Genomic DNA, 18,054 nt, shown 5'->3' on the forward strand with positions numbered 1-18,054 from the left:
CCCAACCAATGAGCGATAGGGGCGTCAGCGCGGGAGGGGCGGGGGCGGTGCGCGCGGGGCCCGCCGGGAGGCGGGGTGACGTCACCGCGGTGCGTTGGAAGCGGCGGGGCTGAGGTGAGGGGCGGGAGGGCAGCGGGGGCCGGGGGTCCGCGGCTCCGAGGGTCCAGGAGGTCCGGGGAGCAGGGGGTCTGGGGTCCGGCTCGCGGCCGGGGCTGAGAGGGGCTGTTTGGTTCTCCTCGGGTGGGTGTCCCGGCGTGGGGAGCTGCCCCTGCGCTGTGGTTACCCTTCTTTCTGCCGTACCTGCTCCTCCTGCCCCCGTTCTCCCCGTGCTGCCTGCTCGGCGCACGCTTCTTGGGGAGAGACTCCTCCGAGCCTGTGGAATCGATGGGCCCTGGCATTGCCCTCGTTTGCCCGGCTCCTCTTCCTCTTGCTGCGCCACTTTCTGCTGGCAGCCGTGCTCGCAGTAAGCTGGCACAGCAGCCCTGTGGCTGGGGAGTGCCCTGGCCCTCTGGTTTTGGGTGGGGTTTCAGGTGGTTTTGGTGGTGTTCTATTTTTTGTGGGTTTTTTTTTTTTTTTTTTTTCCAGACCGTGGCACTTGACAGCTAGATGTGAAAGCTTAGCAGTGCTGATGGAGAGGTGTGATGGATGCCCGCGCTCTGACAGCCTGAGCGGTGCCTTGGCTCAGGCATCGCCCACGAGCCGGCCGGGCTGATCCCGGTGAGAGCCATGCGAGGCCGCATTTCCTCAGGGACCGAGGCTCCTGGGCCATGTCTTGTCAGGACATAACAGCAGCAGCCCAAGCTGGGACCAGACAAAGCTAAAGCTGCTGCAGCCACACAGGTGCACGAGCGCCAGGGCGGCGTTCGGCTGCAAGTCCCTCACTCTGCCTCGAAGTACCTGTGGCTGCCCGAGCCACTGAGCTCTGCTGCTCTCGTGCTGCGGGCCCTGACCCCCTGGCAGCAGGGACGGCTCTCCAGGTCACTCCTCAGGGCTGAGAGACACTTTACCAGTGTCTGATCTCTACAGCGAGGTAAGGAGCATTTTACTTTCAGCCTAAAGGTCTGTTGTGCACTAACGATATTTATATATACAGCTACTTATTTATTACGATATCCACTCATTTATTACAAGTGTGTTAAATAGTGCAGTGTTTGACAGCTGTCTGAATTACTAAATCATCATTTGGGCCTTTGTCGAATGACTCATTAATTACCCTTCAATGATCACTTAATCACCATTTGATTACCATCTAATTTCTGTTCAGTCATCAATTACTTAGAATTTGATCATTGTTTAATCATTAACAGAATCCGTTTAGTTAAAACCTCAACAATGACTGTTCTTAATAATTTTCCTGTGTCCGGAAGTTCTCCCTGCTGGCTGCACACCAGGGAGTATGGCACCTTCAGGCTTTTGTGGAACGGCAGGATCTTGCATGCTCTCCACACCGTTAAGTCTGGGATTGTTTCACTTTTCCTCTCCTTCCTGCAGCTTTTGTGCTCTGGGTGGAGCGTGGCTCTTGTGGCTGGGTCACAGTAACCTTGTGGGGAAAACAGTGTATTGTTGTCACCGGTGGTGCTGTAACAGCCTTGCTGGGGAAGTAGTTGTGAAGTGGCTGTCCCTGCTGTTGACATTGCAAGGGGATGCTTTGTCTGTAGGGTCTGAGGGATATCTTAAAGCAAGGCTGCTGTCTCCCCTTGTGCCTGTGCTCACTTTGGGTGTCCTGCTCAGATGTCGTGCCCAGAGGAAATGGATGCCCTGGCAGATGTGGATCTGCTTGACTTTCTCCTGAAGGACGATGCTCCCTGCCCTGAAATCCCAGAGGAGCAGAACGGTCTGCTGGAAGACTGGGGCCTGCCAATGCCTGAGGTAAGTTCTTTGTGAGGAATTGATGATGAGCTGAGGTTTAGGAGGTTTGTCTCTCTGCTGAGTAAAAGCTGTTCCTCCACAGCTCCTGGACAAGGAGATGGATGACTTCATCAGCTCACTGCTGAGCCCTTTAGAAGATGAACCAGACAGGCTCGGTTATTTGCCTGCCAACAGTGACAGCAGCATTTCTGAGGATCAGCATCTGTCCCATTGCCTTGGTAGCAATTTTGCCAGCCGAGACATTGTGCAGGTTGACCACAACTACTCCCTCCACCAGGACTGGCCTGTGCTGGAAAGTGTGAGGTCTGACATGGCAGTAGGAGATGTCACCATTGAGCTGGGTGAGTGATGTGTATGGACTCTGTTTGCCCTGGCTACAGGCAGAAAAGAGAAAAGCAGCCCCATATTGGTTTATTTTGGTGGTTGTCAGGCAATTGATGGAGAGAACCAAGAGTAGAGGCTTTCTGCTGCTGTAAAATTGCTGTTTCATGCTTCTCAAAGCTGGCTGCTCAAGTGCTTGCCTTACTGAGGCCCGGCATTTGACTCATCTTTCCTTCCCCAGGGGCATGGGTGGCTTTGGAAGGCACAAGCAAGACACTTGAAGAGAGCAGCAGTTCCCCCATTGCTGTTGCTGTGGAAGATGAATCCCAGCTTGTGCCTGGAGCCATTGTGCAGGTACTGACTCCGATGCCTGTGGACCCCAGCCTTTGCTTCTGCTCACATCTCCGCTTCTCCTCTGACTTGGCTTCTGTGATGGATATCTCTGAGGGAAAGCATGACTCTGCCTTGGGAGAGCTGATTCCAGTTCTCTGTGTTTGCTGCATGCCCTCTCTGGCCCTGGGTGGACTCCTTGTATTCCAGCTGAAAACCATGAATGAATGTATTTGCATTCTCAGTAAGCTTATTTTTGCTGTTTTCTAGTCTGACTTCCCAGAGCTGGTCCTGACAGAGGAGGAGAAGCAGCTCCTGGAGAAAGAAGGTGTTACGTTACCAACCTGTCTGCCACTAACCAAAGTGAGTCCTCACTGGAACCAAACAGACTTAGACCACTTAAATGTGTCAGGTAGTGCAGGTGTTGGAAACTACAAGACGGTGCCTTGATGGGAATACTGTTGTCCAGGTGTTGTCCAGGTTCACGGCAGTGTTCATCCGAGCTTGGTGTCCTTTTCCTCCTTTGGAGTCTGGGTGTCATCTATGTGCACAGCAGCTTCTGGCTGCTGTCAGTCTCCCTGCTCATGGCTGCTTGCAGGAGGCAGTTACACCACAAGTGCCTCCAGCTATTTTTTCCTGCTTGCCTAGTGGCTTGTGAGCTGTATGCTTTTCATTTCCCTTAGATATGCTTTACTTTTGCTATGCCATGGACACTGCTAGCTGCATCAGCAGGCCAGAGTTTTCCTTGCAGCTTATTCAGTGTTACGGGAAGGACAGAGGACACAAGCACTCAGGCTGGGCACTGAGATGTGTGTGGGGTGTGGGAGGGTGGGATTGCCAACACCCTGGGATTGCTGTTAATGAGATGCTGCTTGCAGGCTGAAGAGCGAGTTCTGAGGAAGGTGCGTCGTAAGATCCGGAACAAGCAGGCAGCTCAGGATAGTCGTCGCAGGAGGAAGATCTATGTGGATGGCCTGGAAAACAGGTATGGTCACACGGCAGTGTCATCCAGCACTTGAGGGACCCATATGTTCTTTTAGGGATCCTTGGCAGAATGATGATGGCACTAAATTGTACTTTCAATCAAAACTGAGTTTTTGATTCATGTTATGATGGGTATAGCACAGGATTTGTGATTAGAATGGCATGGTTGTTCTACAAGCAGAATCAATGTAGTACAATCTCTAAGCAGTGTAATACAGGATTTATCATACAACTTAACTTATAGTTTCTAATCACCTGCATTCTGATACATCTTACTTAGCTTACAATTTCTAGCCACCCAGGCCCTCTGCAGATTGGATCAGATCTTAATAGACGTTCTGTGTATTAATATAATGATCATAACATAGATTCAAAAATGCTATAGAGGAATATGAGTCTCTCCCTTAGTCATGGCAGGAAACAGGCAATGGTAGATGTGTCCCTGAGCAGGGAGTTCCTGAGCCTTGCTGTCCAGCAGAAACTCTACTCCCAAGGTCCCCCTTAGGACTTTCTAATTGCTTGATTTTGTGGACGGTGCACTCTGTGCTGTTGTGTTCCCCTGCTCTGTGATAGGGCTGTCAGCAACACAGAGCTGGCTGTGTGCTTGAGACCTTCAAGGCCAGTAAGGGAAGGGCCTGGTGCCCAGGGACTTTCAAGCTGGCATGGAGGAGAAGAAACGTGAGAAGGTGCTCTCTGGGCTTTGCTGTAGGTGATACCAGGTAGACCCCAGGACCAGTTTTGTCTGCCCCAGCTACTCAGAGGTGGTGACTGATGTGAAGTCTCTGCTGTTGACCAACAGAATCTCTGTTTTTCCCCCACTCTGCTTGTCCTTTCTGGAAGGGTGGCAGCCTGCACAGCTGAAAACCATGAACTGGAGAAGAAGGTGCAGCAGCTGCAGAAGCAGAACACGTGAGTTTGTCTTGTTGGGTTTGGCAGGAGATGTGGTGGGGAGGGCTGTTCCTCTTCTCCGGACTGCGGCTTGTCTCTGGCTGCAGAGGCTGGAGGGAAGTGTGCAGCTCTCGGTTCAGCTGCTGTGCTAACCTGCATTTCCTGCTCTCCTGCAGGTCACTGCTCAGGCAGTTGCAGAAACTGCAGGCCTTGGTGAGACGGTCAGCTCCCAAAACTACCAGAAGCAAAACCTGCACCATGGTAAGTGGCTTCAAGCCCCAGTGCCTGTGGAGGAGTCTCTGCTGTCCTCACAAGTTTGGGAGAGAGGTGTTTATTCCATCCAGTGATGCCTGTCCATCTCCTTTGCTGAGATCTGTGCTGATCTTTCTGTTTCCAGATCGTGGTTCTGTCCTTCTGCCTCGTTCTGTCCCCCAGCATCCACTCACCTGGGAGCGTAGAGCCACAGCGGGAGCTCAAGGGTGAGTGCCTGAGTTGGGGCTGAGGTGCTCAGGTTGGGGCTGAGGTGTGGCTCCAGGTGAAGTGCTGCCCTTCAGAGCACAGCAGCTTCCCTGGAGACAGCCTGAACTCTGGGGCACTTCCAGCTAAGCATCCCCTTGCCTGGGGTGACCACTAGGTTTGGGTTGCTGTCTTGCCCCAGCTCTGGACTCTTTCTCAGCCCTGTTGCAGAGGCCTGCCTGGAAGCAGGGCCCTGCGCCAGGGGCGGTGCAAGGACAGGGGAGATCCGGTCCGCCTTGGAGCACAAACTGTGCTTGTGCCTGGCAGCTGTGCAGCATCCTCTCCCCGCCTCCCATGGGAGGAGGAAGTCGTGCTTAAACAGTTTGTCCTCTCTCTGGGCTCTGTGGTGGCTCCATACTCAGCACAGGAGGGTGGGAGGCTGGAAGTGACAGGGTTGGCTCTCCCTCTCTTACAGTGCTGTCACGGCAGATCCGCGAGTTTCCGAACCATGGAGCACCTGATGTGCAGCACAGCACAGAGCTGGAGGGCTTCAGCCCAGAGCCTGGGGACCTCTTGCTGTCGGGCAACCTCAGTCAGTCATGGGAAGAGGGGCAGAGTCCACTCAACCCCAGTCCCAGATCTTTCAACAGCAACTCATCCTCTGACCCTCCGGCAGCAGCAGGCTCTGAGCCAGACCCACCCCAGAGTGACCCTTTGCCAGCAGCAGTGCTGGTGCCGTGGAAAGCCAAGGGTCAGGAGTGGGTGGAACACCCTGACAGAGTTCTCATCCAGCAGCACCATGCCAACGAGATGTGACCAATGCTGCATCCTGCTCCTTGGGATGATACCAGGCGCCCCATGGGGCAGGGACAGAGCTGCACTAACAGATTATCTATCCGAGCATTCCTTCTGAATACTCTCCTGATTGCCAGCAGCTCAGAGGGTTTACCAGGGAGGAATCATTCTGACATTTTAGGTTTGTATCAGGCTCCATCTGAGATGGGACAGGAAATTCTGAAAACTTCGCTATGGCTGCTGATGTGGCTTGCAGCCCGAAGCACATCTGGTGGCTTGTGGGGATGGGCTGTGGCCAGGAGGCTGGAGGAAGCTGGGCTGAGGTGCCCGTACTTGGTCTGACTGGATGCAGTTGGTGGTGGAGGCCGCTGCCCTGCTTCTTCACTGCCCAGCTGGAGATGAACAGGCACTTCTTAGTCTGTATTGTGGCCCCAAACATCTGTTCCATGTCCCTGCCCCTTAATCCTGCAGTGCTGCCTGATTCCCAGGTGTGAGGGAGCAAGTTGACCTTCAATGCCCTCACAGGAGTGGTCCTTCCTGCTGCTGTGACAGATCCAGCATGTCGCCTGTTCCTGCTAGCTTTTGAGCCATGGCCACAGCTCCCAGCCTGGCTAGAGAAGGTAATGTGGAGTCCTTCCTGAGCCATGTGTGCTGTTCGCCTACTGTAAGGGCTGAGCCTTTCATCTCCTGCAGGCTTCTGGGCCTCAGGGGGCAGGCATGCCTTGAGCCAGACTGCTGAGGCAGCATGTAGCAGAGAGCGGCAGAGCTGCTTGCTCTTCTGAAGGCCTTCATGGCCACAGGACAGTTTCAAAGCCATGTCCTTGTGTGCCCAAGCCTTGCTATGCTGGCTTGTGATGCAGTCAATGGTTCTGGGCTGAGCAGAAACACTTTGAGCTGGTGAGCAATGTCTTTGCCTCAGGGTGCAGCTTAGTGGTACCTGTAGAGATCTCCTTGTCCTACTTCAGGATATTTCATGGAGTCGTATAGAATGGTTTGGAAGGGACCTGTAAAGGTCATCTAGTCCAGTTCCCCCTGCAACGAGTAGGGACAGCTTCAGTTGGATCAGAATAATAATGAATAGCTTCTTTATTAATAAGAGTCTAAATAAATATTAGTGGTGTGTGACTGTGTCCTCTCTGGTTGTTTTGGCGAGGTGCTGGGTGAAAGCTGGGTGAAAGCTGGGGCCTGCACCTGGGGCTGGGAGCCTTGTGGGAGAAACCCAGCAGCGGCCTGGGGACCGTCACTCTCAGATCGGTGCAGGGGAACTCCGCGTGGCTGTGGCTGTGCAGAGGGGCTTGTTGAGGCCTGTGTGGGTTTGCAGGGCTGCTGCTCTGCTCTCACCCCACTTCAAGGGTGCAAAAGCACTCTTGGAGAAATGTACATGTGGTGAGCGCCCAGCATCCACCGTGCACCCCCAAGCCCCCAGTGCTGCGGAAGCGAGCAGCTTCCCCAGGAGGAAGTGTGAGGAGCCGGTGTCAGCCCCCACCGCTGCTTTTGTAATGAGGAGCTGCACAATCGCAGGAAATGGAGCAGAGCTAGGGTGCTGCAACAGCCACCGGGTGGGCCCTGCCTGCTGCGGGGTTGCTAAATTCAGGCTTGTCCCTGGGTCTGGTTGGGATCACTGGGTCCACAGGAGGCACTGGCAGACCTTGAGCTCGGGCTGCAGAGCCCAGAGTAGGGTTTGGGGGCATGGCAGCTCAGCCAGGCAGTGAGTGCAGGAAGATTCATGCTTGCAGCCCACCCAGCAAACACGGTATGAGACAATGTTGTGTTGCAAGGAGAGACAGCCAAGGAGGGGCTTGCCCTGGGGCTCTGCCTCAGCACAGGTAGCAGCATGGTCCCAACAGGGCCAGGTCACAGCTCTACCCCGGCCAGGGCTGATAGCCCTTGAGCATCACCAGGGAATCACTGGACCTTTTTCCTCAGGGAAGTGCTGTGCATGGCATCAGGAAGGTCAAAGGACCCTGTCTACACTTTTAATTTTTTGCAGTTCAAGGCCAGGGTCTGTAATGCCTCTCCCCACTTTAGTTTCATTTTTTTGTGGTTTGAGACCAAGGTGTGTAATGTCCTGTTCCCGCTTCACTTTCATTTTTGCAGTTCAGGGTCAGTGTGTGAAATGCCCTGTTCTCCCTTTAGTTTCATTTTTTGCAGTTCAAGGCCAGAGTGTGTAGCGTCACAGATGTTACATGGTGTCCCTGACCCAGCACTAATCAATATTGAATGAGCCATGTGAAGTAATACATGGTGGTGTTGCCAGCAAAGTTGGGAGCAGCCACGTGAGCTGGTGTTTGCCTTGGGTGTGATGGGGTCAGTATTGCTCTTTGTAGCAGTCTGGCTGGCTTGGCCAGACGTCAGGAAGGGAGATAACTCTGGGAGAGCAGGCAGGGAGCCAGGAGTTGGGAGTTTTGGGGAGGATTGCTCCATGGTCCCAGCTCATAATGACCCAGATGTGCTATTTTTCATTGCTTTCTGTGTTGTCGTGCCAGTCCCACAGCAAGCAGCTCTGAGCTGGGGAGAGGAAGGAAGCTCAGCCTGGACCTCACGCCTTGGGTTAAAGGGCAGTGATGATAAAAGTGCCCATAATGAGTTCTTTGGCTGAGGACTTTAGTATATCAAGTGGAGGAGCAGGAGCCACCTGCTATTCCTGCCATCCTCCTTGTCCTCTTTGCTGCAGATCCCCATTCTTTTTCCTGGCATGCTGCAGGGATCAGAGCATGGTCTGTGTGTGCATTTTTGCTGCTTTCACATACACACAGCCCCACGCTCTGCCTTAGATCAGCAGTATGGTCCCTGCCTGCCTTCCCCACTGTGTTCCTTCTGTTATGCCTGAGGTCAGCCTGTATCTCCCTTGTGTCCCAGCAAGTGCCTGTGTCAGCTTTGTGGGACTACGCTGGCAGACTGGAAGCACGAGCCTTTCAGGGCAAAATGTCCTGCACAGTCCTTGCAAGTCCCAGATGGGTGTTGCCAGATGGAAACAGAATCTTTTTTGCTTGGTGACTCCTAAAGTATCAGTTGTGCCTGGTGACTCCTCGAGTATCAGAGTATCATCTCCTTTCTATGGTAGTGATGTACTGAAATTTGTGAAAGCATAAATGAAATTTGCCTTCTATTGCCAAGGAAGGCCTGGGCTGTGTAACCAATGCAAAACACTTCCTGATCATGGCTTTAAAGGAATCAGGTTTTCCCTTTTTTTTTAAATGAATTAGGGTTTCTCAGAGAGAGGGGAAATTCAGTCAGTAGCAGAAACAAGATATATCCACCTCTTCAAGGGTCCTGTGTCATCATCCATCCTATTTTTATCCACTAGCACCAGCTGCTGGATAGTGGTGGAAACAGAAAAACTAATAGAATTCTGAAAGCTGGTTTAAAAAGCAGCTGGAAATGCAGCGATAGAGCCACTGCCTCCTTCCAGCTCTCACAGCTGGGCATCTTGGCCCTGGGCCTGCTGAACCCCCAAGGGTCATGTTGGGACCACTTTGGCAAAGTGTCTAAGGCAGAAAGCAGAGAGGTCGAACTGTGATGCCTAAAACAGTCCAGCCAGTGCCAGATGTGGCCTTCCCCTCTTCTCTTTCCCTGGCTTGCATGGACATCAGGGTCCTGGCTGGAGACACACCCCCATGGATTACTCAGGGGACACAGCCGTGCAGAAAGGACTCTTGGGGAGGGGCATTTGGGAGCTTTCCCCAGGCCTGGGATGGGAGGGCAGCTGGCAGCCTGCCACCGCTGCACATCCGCTGGGGCTGGGAACCGGAGGCTGACAGCTCTGCCAGAGTCATTTGCAGCGGCCCCGTGCGTTCGGGCGCCCGAGAGCTTCCTCTGCTCCGCTCACATGAGGAGGGCTCCGCACTACTTGGCCGTGGCAGCACACTGGGGCTGTGCCTTTTCCTTCTCTCTGGCCGCAGCCCGGCTTGTCCCCCATCTCTAAGGACATCTGGGAGTGACCCCTAGGGCCATGTTAGCCACAGCACGGCATCAGATTTGCAAGCACAGTACTGCTGCACCCTGCCAGGGAGGGGAGCCGGGACAGCCCCCATCCCCAGGGACGCTGCTGCCCTCAGCATTGTAGCATGAAGCCTCCCTGTGGGAGGGTGGCTGCTGGGTGAGACAAACCCCACGAGTTTGAGTCAGGGCAGAAAACAGAGCCAAACCCTGCAGACCCACAGAAACCCTTTATTTTGCATCTGGTGAGCTTGCCTAAGAAAGCATGAGCCTCTGGGCTGAGAGCTGCCTAAGTGCAGCATGTCGGTGCGGGCAGAGCCCGTCCAGGGAAGCGCTGACCCACGGCCGTCCTGAGCCTGCAGGATTTCCCCACTTGCCGTTATTTGATCCGTGTGAAGATGCTGGTGCCAATCCTGCAGAAAACACCAAATCAGATGGGATCATGTATGCTGTGGAGGGTACAGAGGGAAAACCAAGGGGGGCATTGTGTGGTTGACTGGGGTACTACAGGTTCAAACACCCTGTAGCAGAGGCTGTGCCAGGTGCTGGCATCTTTTCCTCCTCTTTCCCTGCTGTGGAGAGTGAAAAGATGGTCCTGGAGGGGACACCACTTTGGCCAGACCCCATCCTGGGATCCCCCACACTGAGGCACATCTGGCATGCAGGAGTAGATCATACACGGATGCTCCTTAGCCCTTGCACACCACTGGTGACAAATCCATTTCACCCTCACGGTCCTCCCATGCTTCACCCTGTGGGATTTCTCCCTTCTCCAGCCTGAGATGCAGGAGACCCTGGCAGAGCAGTGGCTGGGACCCAGCACTCACCGTGTGGCTTTCCAGTCCTCATCAGGACTGTCAGCCACCTCTCGTAGGAGCCACAGGGCATGCAGGGTCTCCTCCCTGTTGGTGTCTACATAGCACTGGCCCAGGAAGACAGTTGTCCGGGCAGCCTCTGAGTCTGGAAGGGTTTAAAGTGATGTGAGTCAGGCAGTGAGGCACAAGGTCACCCTGTGTCCTGCTGGCATCCTTGCTACAGGATGATGGCCCTTGCTGCCTACCTCGGAGCCGCCAGTTCACGGTGAAGTAGAAGGTGGGCTGTGGGACCAGCCCTGTGTCTTGCTGGGAGCCCTCCAGTGGTGAGGTGAGGAGTTCCACGTGGCCAGCAGCAGGTCCCGGCAGGTAAAAACCGGAGAATCTGTTGTCCTTGTCCAGGGTGGACACAACCATCCGGCAGCCGGTGTCACTCCGCCACGACCCGGAGAGAAGACACTGCAAGGCCAGTGCTGTGGGTTGGAGTGCCCAGGCAGGGAGGGGGGCATCCTGCTCCCACCCCTTCACCCTGGCTCTGCCCAGAGATGTCTGCAGCACTGAGTGGTGTGCCACGGACCTGATGAGCCACTGGCATTACCACCTCAGTGCGAGCGTCGTGTCTGAGCACCGATTGCCTTCAGCTCAGCCGCTGTCCAGGACGGTTCCACCCACCCAAGAGGGAGTGGGTCCCCCCATGCTAAAGCAGCAGGTGTGCTGCTTTTCCTACACTCAAGGGATGAAAACAGGAGCTATCTGTGGTATGGCTCTGTTTGCCTTCCTCTGAATGATTTCCTGGAATGAAAAGCGTCCTTGCAGGAGCAGTCCCTTCCTCCCAACCTTGTCACAGCTTCCATCAGCGCTGCACAGTTCTGTTCCCACCAGTTCCAGCAGCCCAGCCCTGGCTCCCTGTTGAGTTATGATGCCCCAGCAGCAGAATTTGGGGTCTAGCAGGGTGTCAGCACCACATCCCCACTGTCACGTCTCCCCATACCTTCCTCTCCATGGGGGAAACACACACTGCCAGGGCAAGGGCGAGGACCAGGGCAAAAGCAGTTCTCCCCATGGCTGCAAGGCTGCTAAGAGCTCCCCCAGCCCTGCAGCCCGCCCCCCTTTATAGGGCTGTAACTGGAGCCCCACCAGCACCAGGATGGCAGCTGTGAGATGAATGGCTTGATGTCAGGGTGCCCGGGACAGGCAAGGGAGGTGAGAAGGTCTGCATGACCTGGTCAGCGCTGAAGGAACACAGCCATAAACACGGCTGTGCAGAGGGATGGGAGTACAAGCTTTTCATAAGGCCCTATAGTAGCCTGGAAATCAACACCTTCTTTGGGAATCTGCCTCCCATGCACGAAGGCTGGAAATTACCACCTATTTCAACATTCACCTCCTCCCTGCTTTGCTGGTGCCACTGCTAGACCAGCATCCTGAAGCGCTGCATGAGAGGGAAGGCTCACTCATTTCAGAAACAAAAACTTTTCTCCAGCCTCTTCTGGGTATCAGCTGCTGATTTTGAGGCTTTTGCTTTTACTTTTATGAGAGTTAGAGGAAGAAGTAACTGCAGCAGCATTACTGAGGTCCCAGCAAGTGTGTTTGCTAAACACACAGAACATGATAACCCGTGCTGTATTCACACTTCTTCCTTGTATTTTCTGCCCTAAAGGACCTCTGATGTACAAAATGCAGTGGGCACTGTCCCTGTGCTCCTGAGCCATCCTTTTGCTGTGATGCCTGGAGCAGGCATATGGCTGTGGTTGCTGAAAATTCTGGTGGGATTCAGCCTGAATCAACACCTGCTGTTTCCAACACAAGCTGCGTTTGGGGCAGGGGATGTTGGGAGGGATGCAGTGTGCAAATTGGGGGCAGGGGAGTGCCCCTTTGGGGTGGCACTTCTTAGTGACCACGCTAGCCCTGGCACACCCTGGCACCCTGTGCTCAGCACATCTCTCTCTCATCTAGGTAGCCTCAAAAGCTGGGCCGAGCAGAAAACACTTCTCTCCTAACACATCCCTCCTCCTTGTTGTCTTTTTCAGTCCCAAACTCATGGCCTATCACAGGGGCTCAAAAAAATTCTCCTGGGGAATCTTCTTGCTCTCACCCTGGGTGGCACAGTCTGTTCTTTTGGCCTGACACCACCTCCTGCCTTTCTGTGCTGTTTGGCAGGGACAAGCCACCTTGTTAGAGATCCCAGGGTGGTGGCAGACATCCCTCCACTTCATGGCACTGTGCTGCAGCTTTGCTAGAGCTGGGCCAGGCTTGATGGACTGTGTGGCCACGGTGCTGTTATCCCTCAGGCTGGGATATTTTTGTAACACTTCCGCAAGAGGCTTCCTCTTCACCCACAGACCTGCCAAAAGCTTTGTGTCGAAAGAGTTGGCTAAGTCTGCCAGGTGTCTGCAGAAGCCAATAGAGTGGCACTGCCAAAATTCAGTGGCAGAGAAGGGGAAAATCCCTGAGTGTAACCCAGGGGATGGTAAAGGATGAGATGGGATGGGATGGGATGGGATGGGATGGGATGAGGGCTTTAACTTATGCACATTTTACTTGGGCTGCTGGACAGCACAAAGGAAGTGCTTAATCAACATCTCAAATCTACTGATAAAGTTGCCTCCATTGCCCAACTCTACAAAGCATGGAGCCCCAGTACTGGAAGGGGTCTGGTGAGAATGGATGTGAAGGCACCACAAGGAAGTGAGCTGGATTCAGGATGCTGGTGCCAGTTCTGCCACCATCAGGCAGGCAGGAAATGATGACACAGGGTGGAAGTTTGGGTTTAGAGGAGATGGGAAATGAGCCCAGGAAGGCGGATGGATGGGATCAGGGAGACATGCAGACATCCCTGGGGAAGTGCAGTGGTGAGACCTCACCTCAGCAGGGGTATCTTTGGGGACAGAAGGTGTATCAGGGACAGACTTTAAAAAAAGGCAACCACAGCTGATGATTTTTAAATTTTATTCTCATTTGGGAGGCAGGTTTTTCTTGCCTTGTTGAGGGGTCAGGTTCATCATTGGGCTGACGAAGACACATCTTCACAGGGAGGGGACAAACTCGGCAGGATCTTTCCTTTTGTGGTGCGTTTGCGTGTGAAGACATTTCTGCCCACCCTGTGAGAAGTTGAGAGTTCCTGTGGGATGACCCACAGACACTGCCCACTCAGAGCTGCCAGTGCTCACAGCAGTGATGGGGTGTCCCTAAATGCACCCCAATTTTCCTCAAGCGAGGACACCTCTGTGGGATTAGTGTCCCCCGTATCCCACCACTACCTCGTGGCTTTCCAGTCCTCCTCAAGGGATCCGACAGCTTCACGCAGGAGCCACATGGTGGTCAGAGTCTCCTTTCCACCTGCATCCACAAAGCATTGCCCCACGAAGGCGGTGGTGGCATCTGGGAGGAAGCGCTTATTGGGAGATCTGGGGAAACTGGCTGCCATTCCCCACTGCCCTGCCAGACACAGCTGTGTTCCTGCTCCAATGGCCACACAACCACCAAACCATGCTGGGGGGCCCCGCCCCTCTTTGTGGCTCCCTTGGACAAGGCAGGATCTGTAGCACCACATCCCACTTGCGCTAACAGGGTCTGAACCCACTGTGGTCACCCCAAAGATGTTGGGTGAGGAGGGGCTGCCCTGTCCAAGCCCAGCATTGCTCCTTAGCCCCACATCCTGCAGGTGTTGCTGCTTAGCTGCACCAAAGCAGCACCCAGCTGAAATCCTGGCAAAAGAAAATTGCCACTGTCTGCATGTGTGGCTCCCATTGACACTGCCATGCCATCCCCAGGTGTCCCAGCACTTACTGGAGAACTTGTCCCAGCGCACAGTGAAGGCAAAGGTGGACCAGCCCTCCTCTCCAAGCTGCTGCTGAGTGCCCTTCAGGGGGGAGATTTGGGCACAGCCCCCAGAGAGGGTGACTCGTGTGAGGTATTGTCCCTCGAAGTCCCCGTTGTCCCTCAACGCTGAAATCTCCATCAGTGAGCCCTGGTCATTCCTCCACAGTCCGTTAAGCTGGCACTGAAGGAATACAGCCACATGCTCTCTGTCCCCACACACAGAGGGACCCCATCCCTGCTGCTGCCCCACACCAGGAGCCACGAGCCCTGCTGTGAGTGCAGGACATGGCCATCCCTAATCCCAGTCTGGGGAAATGCTGCCCCAGAGTGCTGTTGGCTGCTGAGAGGATGGTGGAGCAAGGCCAGAATGTCCCAGCCCTGCAGCATGCACAGTATGCCCAGACACAGACCCCATGGAAGGGGGTGCCACACGCATGGTGCTCCCAGGCACAAACCCCGAGGGATGGAATGCCCTGTGCATGGTTCCCTTGTGGGAACAAATCTTTCTGGAGGTGGTACCAGGTGGCTGAGGGTGATCCAGGGATACCTTGCCCTCTGCCTGGACTCGGTGCTTGCAGAGCTCTCCTGCTTGTCTAAGCCTAAAATGGCATTTAAGAGAGAACTCCTGCATCCCAGTGCCATGTCTGCCGCGCTCCCATTGTCACCCATCCCTGTACCTTCCTCTCTGCAGGAGCAATACTCTCTGCCAGGGCCACGGCGAGGACCAGGATGAAAGCGCCGCTCCCCATGGCTGCGGGGCCGTGCGATGCCCGGCTCAGCTCCCTCCCTGCCCTGCATCCCAAACCCCTTTATAGGGCTGTAACCGGAGCCATGACGGCTGGCAGCTGCGGCGTGAGTGTCCTGATGTCAGCGTGCCCAGGTCAGGGGAGCTGAGGGGGTCTGCGTGACCTGGGCAGCGCTGGAGGAACGCTGCGGTGAGCACGGCTGTGCACGGAGGTGGGGATGATTTACACATCCACTGTCCAAGAGGCTCTGCCGACCCGTTCCTTGCTCAGTGCCCGAGCCCTGGGGCGGGCACGGCCTGACACTGTCCCACTGCCACCGACCCAGTGCTGCCACCTAAATACTGCGCCTAAAGGCTGCAGCAAGAGCAGTCCGGCCAGCTCTGCTGCGCTCTACTGACATCACCATGTGTCTGCCAGCAGGGGCTCACCCCTGTGACCGTCCCCTCCTGCACTGTAAGAGTCTGCTGCTCTTTCTAAACTGTTTTTCGTCCTGGCTGTGCTGGGCTTTCCTTGGGTTTGGGACCTAAGACTGTCGCTGTAGTAGGAACTGTTGAATCAATAATTTTTCCAAGTGCAGAAGGGCTTTCCTGGAGGATATGTAGACATTAAAATTTGCTTGTCCCTGTGGGAGGGTGTGTCCTGTGCCCGGTGCCTCCCTAGACCTTACCACATGCATGATGCTTTGAGGGTGGGCAGGGCCCTGTCCGACCCTTCCCAAGGGGCTCCTGATGGTGCAAGACTGTAATGGGGGTGCTCAGACTGCCTGGCATTGGCCCAGGGACAGACACATCCTCTAAAACATCGCCCTAAACAGGTGAATGTGTCACTGCCAATGCTGCAGGGGAAGACAGAGGTGGCATCTGGCTGTGTCCGGATCATGGGCTGCCCAAGCACAAGGGATGAGATCTGCTTTCACAATCCTTCTCATCTTTCCTGGGCCTGAAGACAAGGAAACCCGCTCTCCTCTTCCTCAGGGAGCAGGATCCAGTGTTCAAATTGCACTTCGTTTTTAATAAAAAAATTACAGAGATGTATTCAACTCTCATCCTGGGGACTTGCTCCAAAAGCCTTTGGGATCTTGACACCCCTTGTCTTTGCTTGCTGCCCAGCTGGCTCCCAGCACCCAGGGCTCAGCACTCCCCCATGGACTCCATGCAGCACCAACAGGTGCAGCCCCAGGATAGGCAAGCGCCCTGCAGCCCACCCACTGGCTTTCCAGTCATCCTCGAGCATGTCAGCCTCATCTTGAATGATCCATGTGGTCTTCAGTATCTCCTTCCTGTCATCTATGAAGCATTGGCCTGAGGAGGAGGTGATGAAGTCTGTGGTCTGTGAAGGGATGGGATGGGATGAGATGGTGCTGAGATGGGGCTGTCCCTATTAGGCAGCCAGTTTGTCAGTGGGAAAGGCTGCTTGTGGGTCAGCCTTTCCCCCTCCCCAGCCTGCTGTCCTGCTGGGACCTTGAACAGGTGTGGGATATGCCCTCATCCACACAAAGGGTTTTACTGACAAATGTGATTAACTCAGCTGTAGGATGGGGAGGCAGAACACATCTGGGAGGGTGCCCTAGTTCTGAACCAGCCCAAGGAAGGGCTGAGAATGTAACTAAGGAGCTCCTCCATTCTCTCAGGATGGCAGTCTGCGCTTGGCAAGGCTGCAGCTAGAGCAGGGCCATGGAGAGAGGTAGAAGAGCAGAGTGCAATGCGTGGTCCTGACCAGAGGACCGCGCAGAAACAGTGGAGGGGATGGGAGCTATGTGTCCTCACTCACCAGTGAAGTTATGGCTTGAAAATCAAATTTCCTCTTTTGTCATCTCTGCAGAGTGGCATGGTACTGGGTTTTGCTTGGGCACACACCCAAACCCACCAGCCATGGAGTCCCACGAGTGACCTGGGAGCTCCCTCCCTCCATCTGCTTGGGTGGATCAGCAGCTGCACTGAGATGTTGGGCACCATGATGTTCAGTGTTGAGACATCTGTAAACGGTTGACAGGAGCAGTCCCCGCAGAAACGGTTGCGTAGGACAGTTTTCCACATGTGGTCAAGACATGGAAGTGCCGGGTGACCCCTGCAGTGGAAACTCCTTCTCCATTCTAACAGTGACTATCTGCTTGAAGGGATTTGATCCTTATGCAAGCATCACCCCATGCCAAGATCCTAATAAATTAATTTTTCAGGGTTTTTATTTAACTGATACACTGTGTGCACGAGCACCTGTGCCACACAGATGTCCGTGTGATTGCAGGTGCCTCCTGCTTCTGCCAGCTCCCCCTGCCCCTGGAGGCATCCACAGTGTGTGAATGACCTTGATCAAGGCTTGTCATGCAGCAGAAATAGTGGGTTTTCCTCTCAGGGTCTGCAGCAGGGCTGAAGGGGAAGCCCTGCTCACATTTGCCTTGCTGATGAGGCCGTGATAGATGAAAACAAATGGTGCTGGGTTTGCAGACTAGCACCGTGAGCAGGTTTGCAGCTGGATAAAACCCAGATCTGGCGGATGCTGAATGTGCACGAGGAAACATCCCCACCTTTAGCCACTCCCAGATGTCTGCAGGCACCTCTGGCACACCATGTCCTATGTCCTGTCACCCCATATCTGAGGGGTGCCAGGGATGTGTTGCAGCTTAGCTGGGTGCCCTCATAAAGGGACTGGCCTTGCAAACATCTCTGCCAGCTCACACCCACCCCACCTCTCACAGGCACGGTGTCTGCCTACTGGGGTTTGCAGGATGCTCCAGTTGGGGTCAGCATCGATGCCTTGCTGAAGTACCTTGGGAATGCTGCACAACCTCTGGAGAGCTCTGCCCTGGGGAAATGTTGGCATGAAGGCAATAACAAGGTCTAGAGGATGCATGCAGTGAGGCTGAAGGCTTAGCAGGTGCCTCAATGCTGAGCTGGACATGCTTCAGGTGAGAGCAGAGTCCAGTGGTCCCTCTGCCCCTCACTTTCCCAATTCTCAGCCTCCTCTAAAAGCATGTAAAAGGTTGTGTGGATACATACATGCATAGCAGAGAGCTGGTGTAAAGGCTTTCTGGTCAGAAAGGCTGTAAGGGAACTGAAAAAGCTGGAGAAATGCCAGCAAGGCACTGAGAAGGG

The 18,054-nt window shown here is 54.5% G+C and overlaps 3 protein-coding genes across 3 annotated transcripts; 1 reads left to right on the plus strand and 2 right to left on the minus strand.

Moving 5' to 3' along the window:
- Positions 1-13: 13 nt before the first annotated feature.
- On the plus strand, positions 14-6,768 carry CREB3 (cAMP responsive element binding protein 3). The gene is made up of 11 exons (XM_039567531.1): positions 14-114; positions 586-1,030; positions 1,732-1,869; positions 1,952-2,210; positions 2,432-2,544; positions 2,791-2,883; positions 3,399-3,505; positions 4,345-4,413; positions 4,569-4,653; positions 4,790-4,871; positions 5,324-6,768. The coding sequence occupies exons 3-11, from the start codon at positions 1,732-1,734 to the stop codon at positions 5,662-5,664; spliced, it is 1,287 nt and encodes a 428-aa protein (XP_039423465.1). The 5' UTR covers positions 14-114; positions 586-1,030; the 3' UTR covers positions 5,665-6,768.
- Positions 6,769-9,961: 3,193 nt separating this feature from the next.
- On the minus strand, positions 9,962-11,457 carry LOC104686581 (avidin-like). The gene is made up of 4 exons (XM_010395120.1): positions 11,386-11,457; positions 10,643-10,853; positions 10,410-10,542; positions 9,962-9,995 (listed from the first exon to the last, which is right to left on the minus strand). The coding sequence occupies exons 1-4, from the start codon at positions 11,455-11,457 to the stop codon at positions 9,962-9,964; spliced, it is 450 nt and encodes a 149-aa protein (XP_010393422.1).
- Positions 11,458-13,395: 1,938 nt separating this feature from the next.
- On the minus strand, positions 13,396-14,980 carry LOC104686745 (avidin-like). Its single transcript, XM_010395408.2, has 4 exons — positions 14,894-14,980; positions 14,184-14,397; positions 13,655-13,775; positions 13,396-13,495 (listed from the first exon to the last, which is right to left on the minus strand). Exons 1-4 carry the CDS (start codon positions 14,963-14,965, stop codon positions 13,396-13,398), a joined length of 507 nt encoding a protein of 168 aa, XP_010393710.1. The 5' UTR covers positions 14,966-14,980.
- Positions 14,981-18,054: the final 3,074 nt, after the last annotated feature.

Source organism: Corvus cornix, chromosome Z, assembly GCF_000738735.6.
Source record: "Corvus cornix cornix isolate S_Up_H32 chromosome Z, ASM73873v5, whole genome shotgun sequence".
NCBI classification, from domain to species: domain Eukaryota; kingdom Metazoa; phylum Chordata; class Aves; order Passeriformes; family Corvidae; genus Corvus; species Corvus cornix.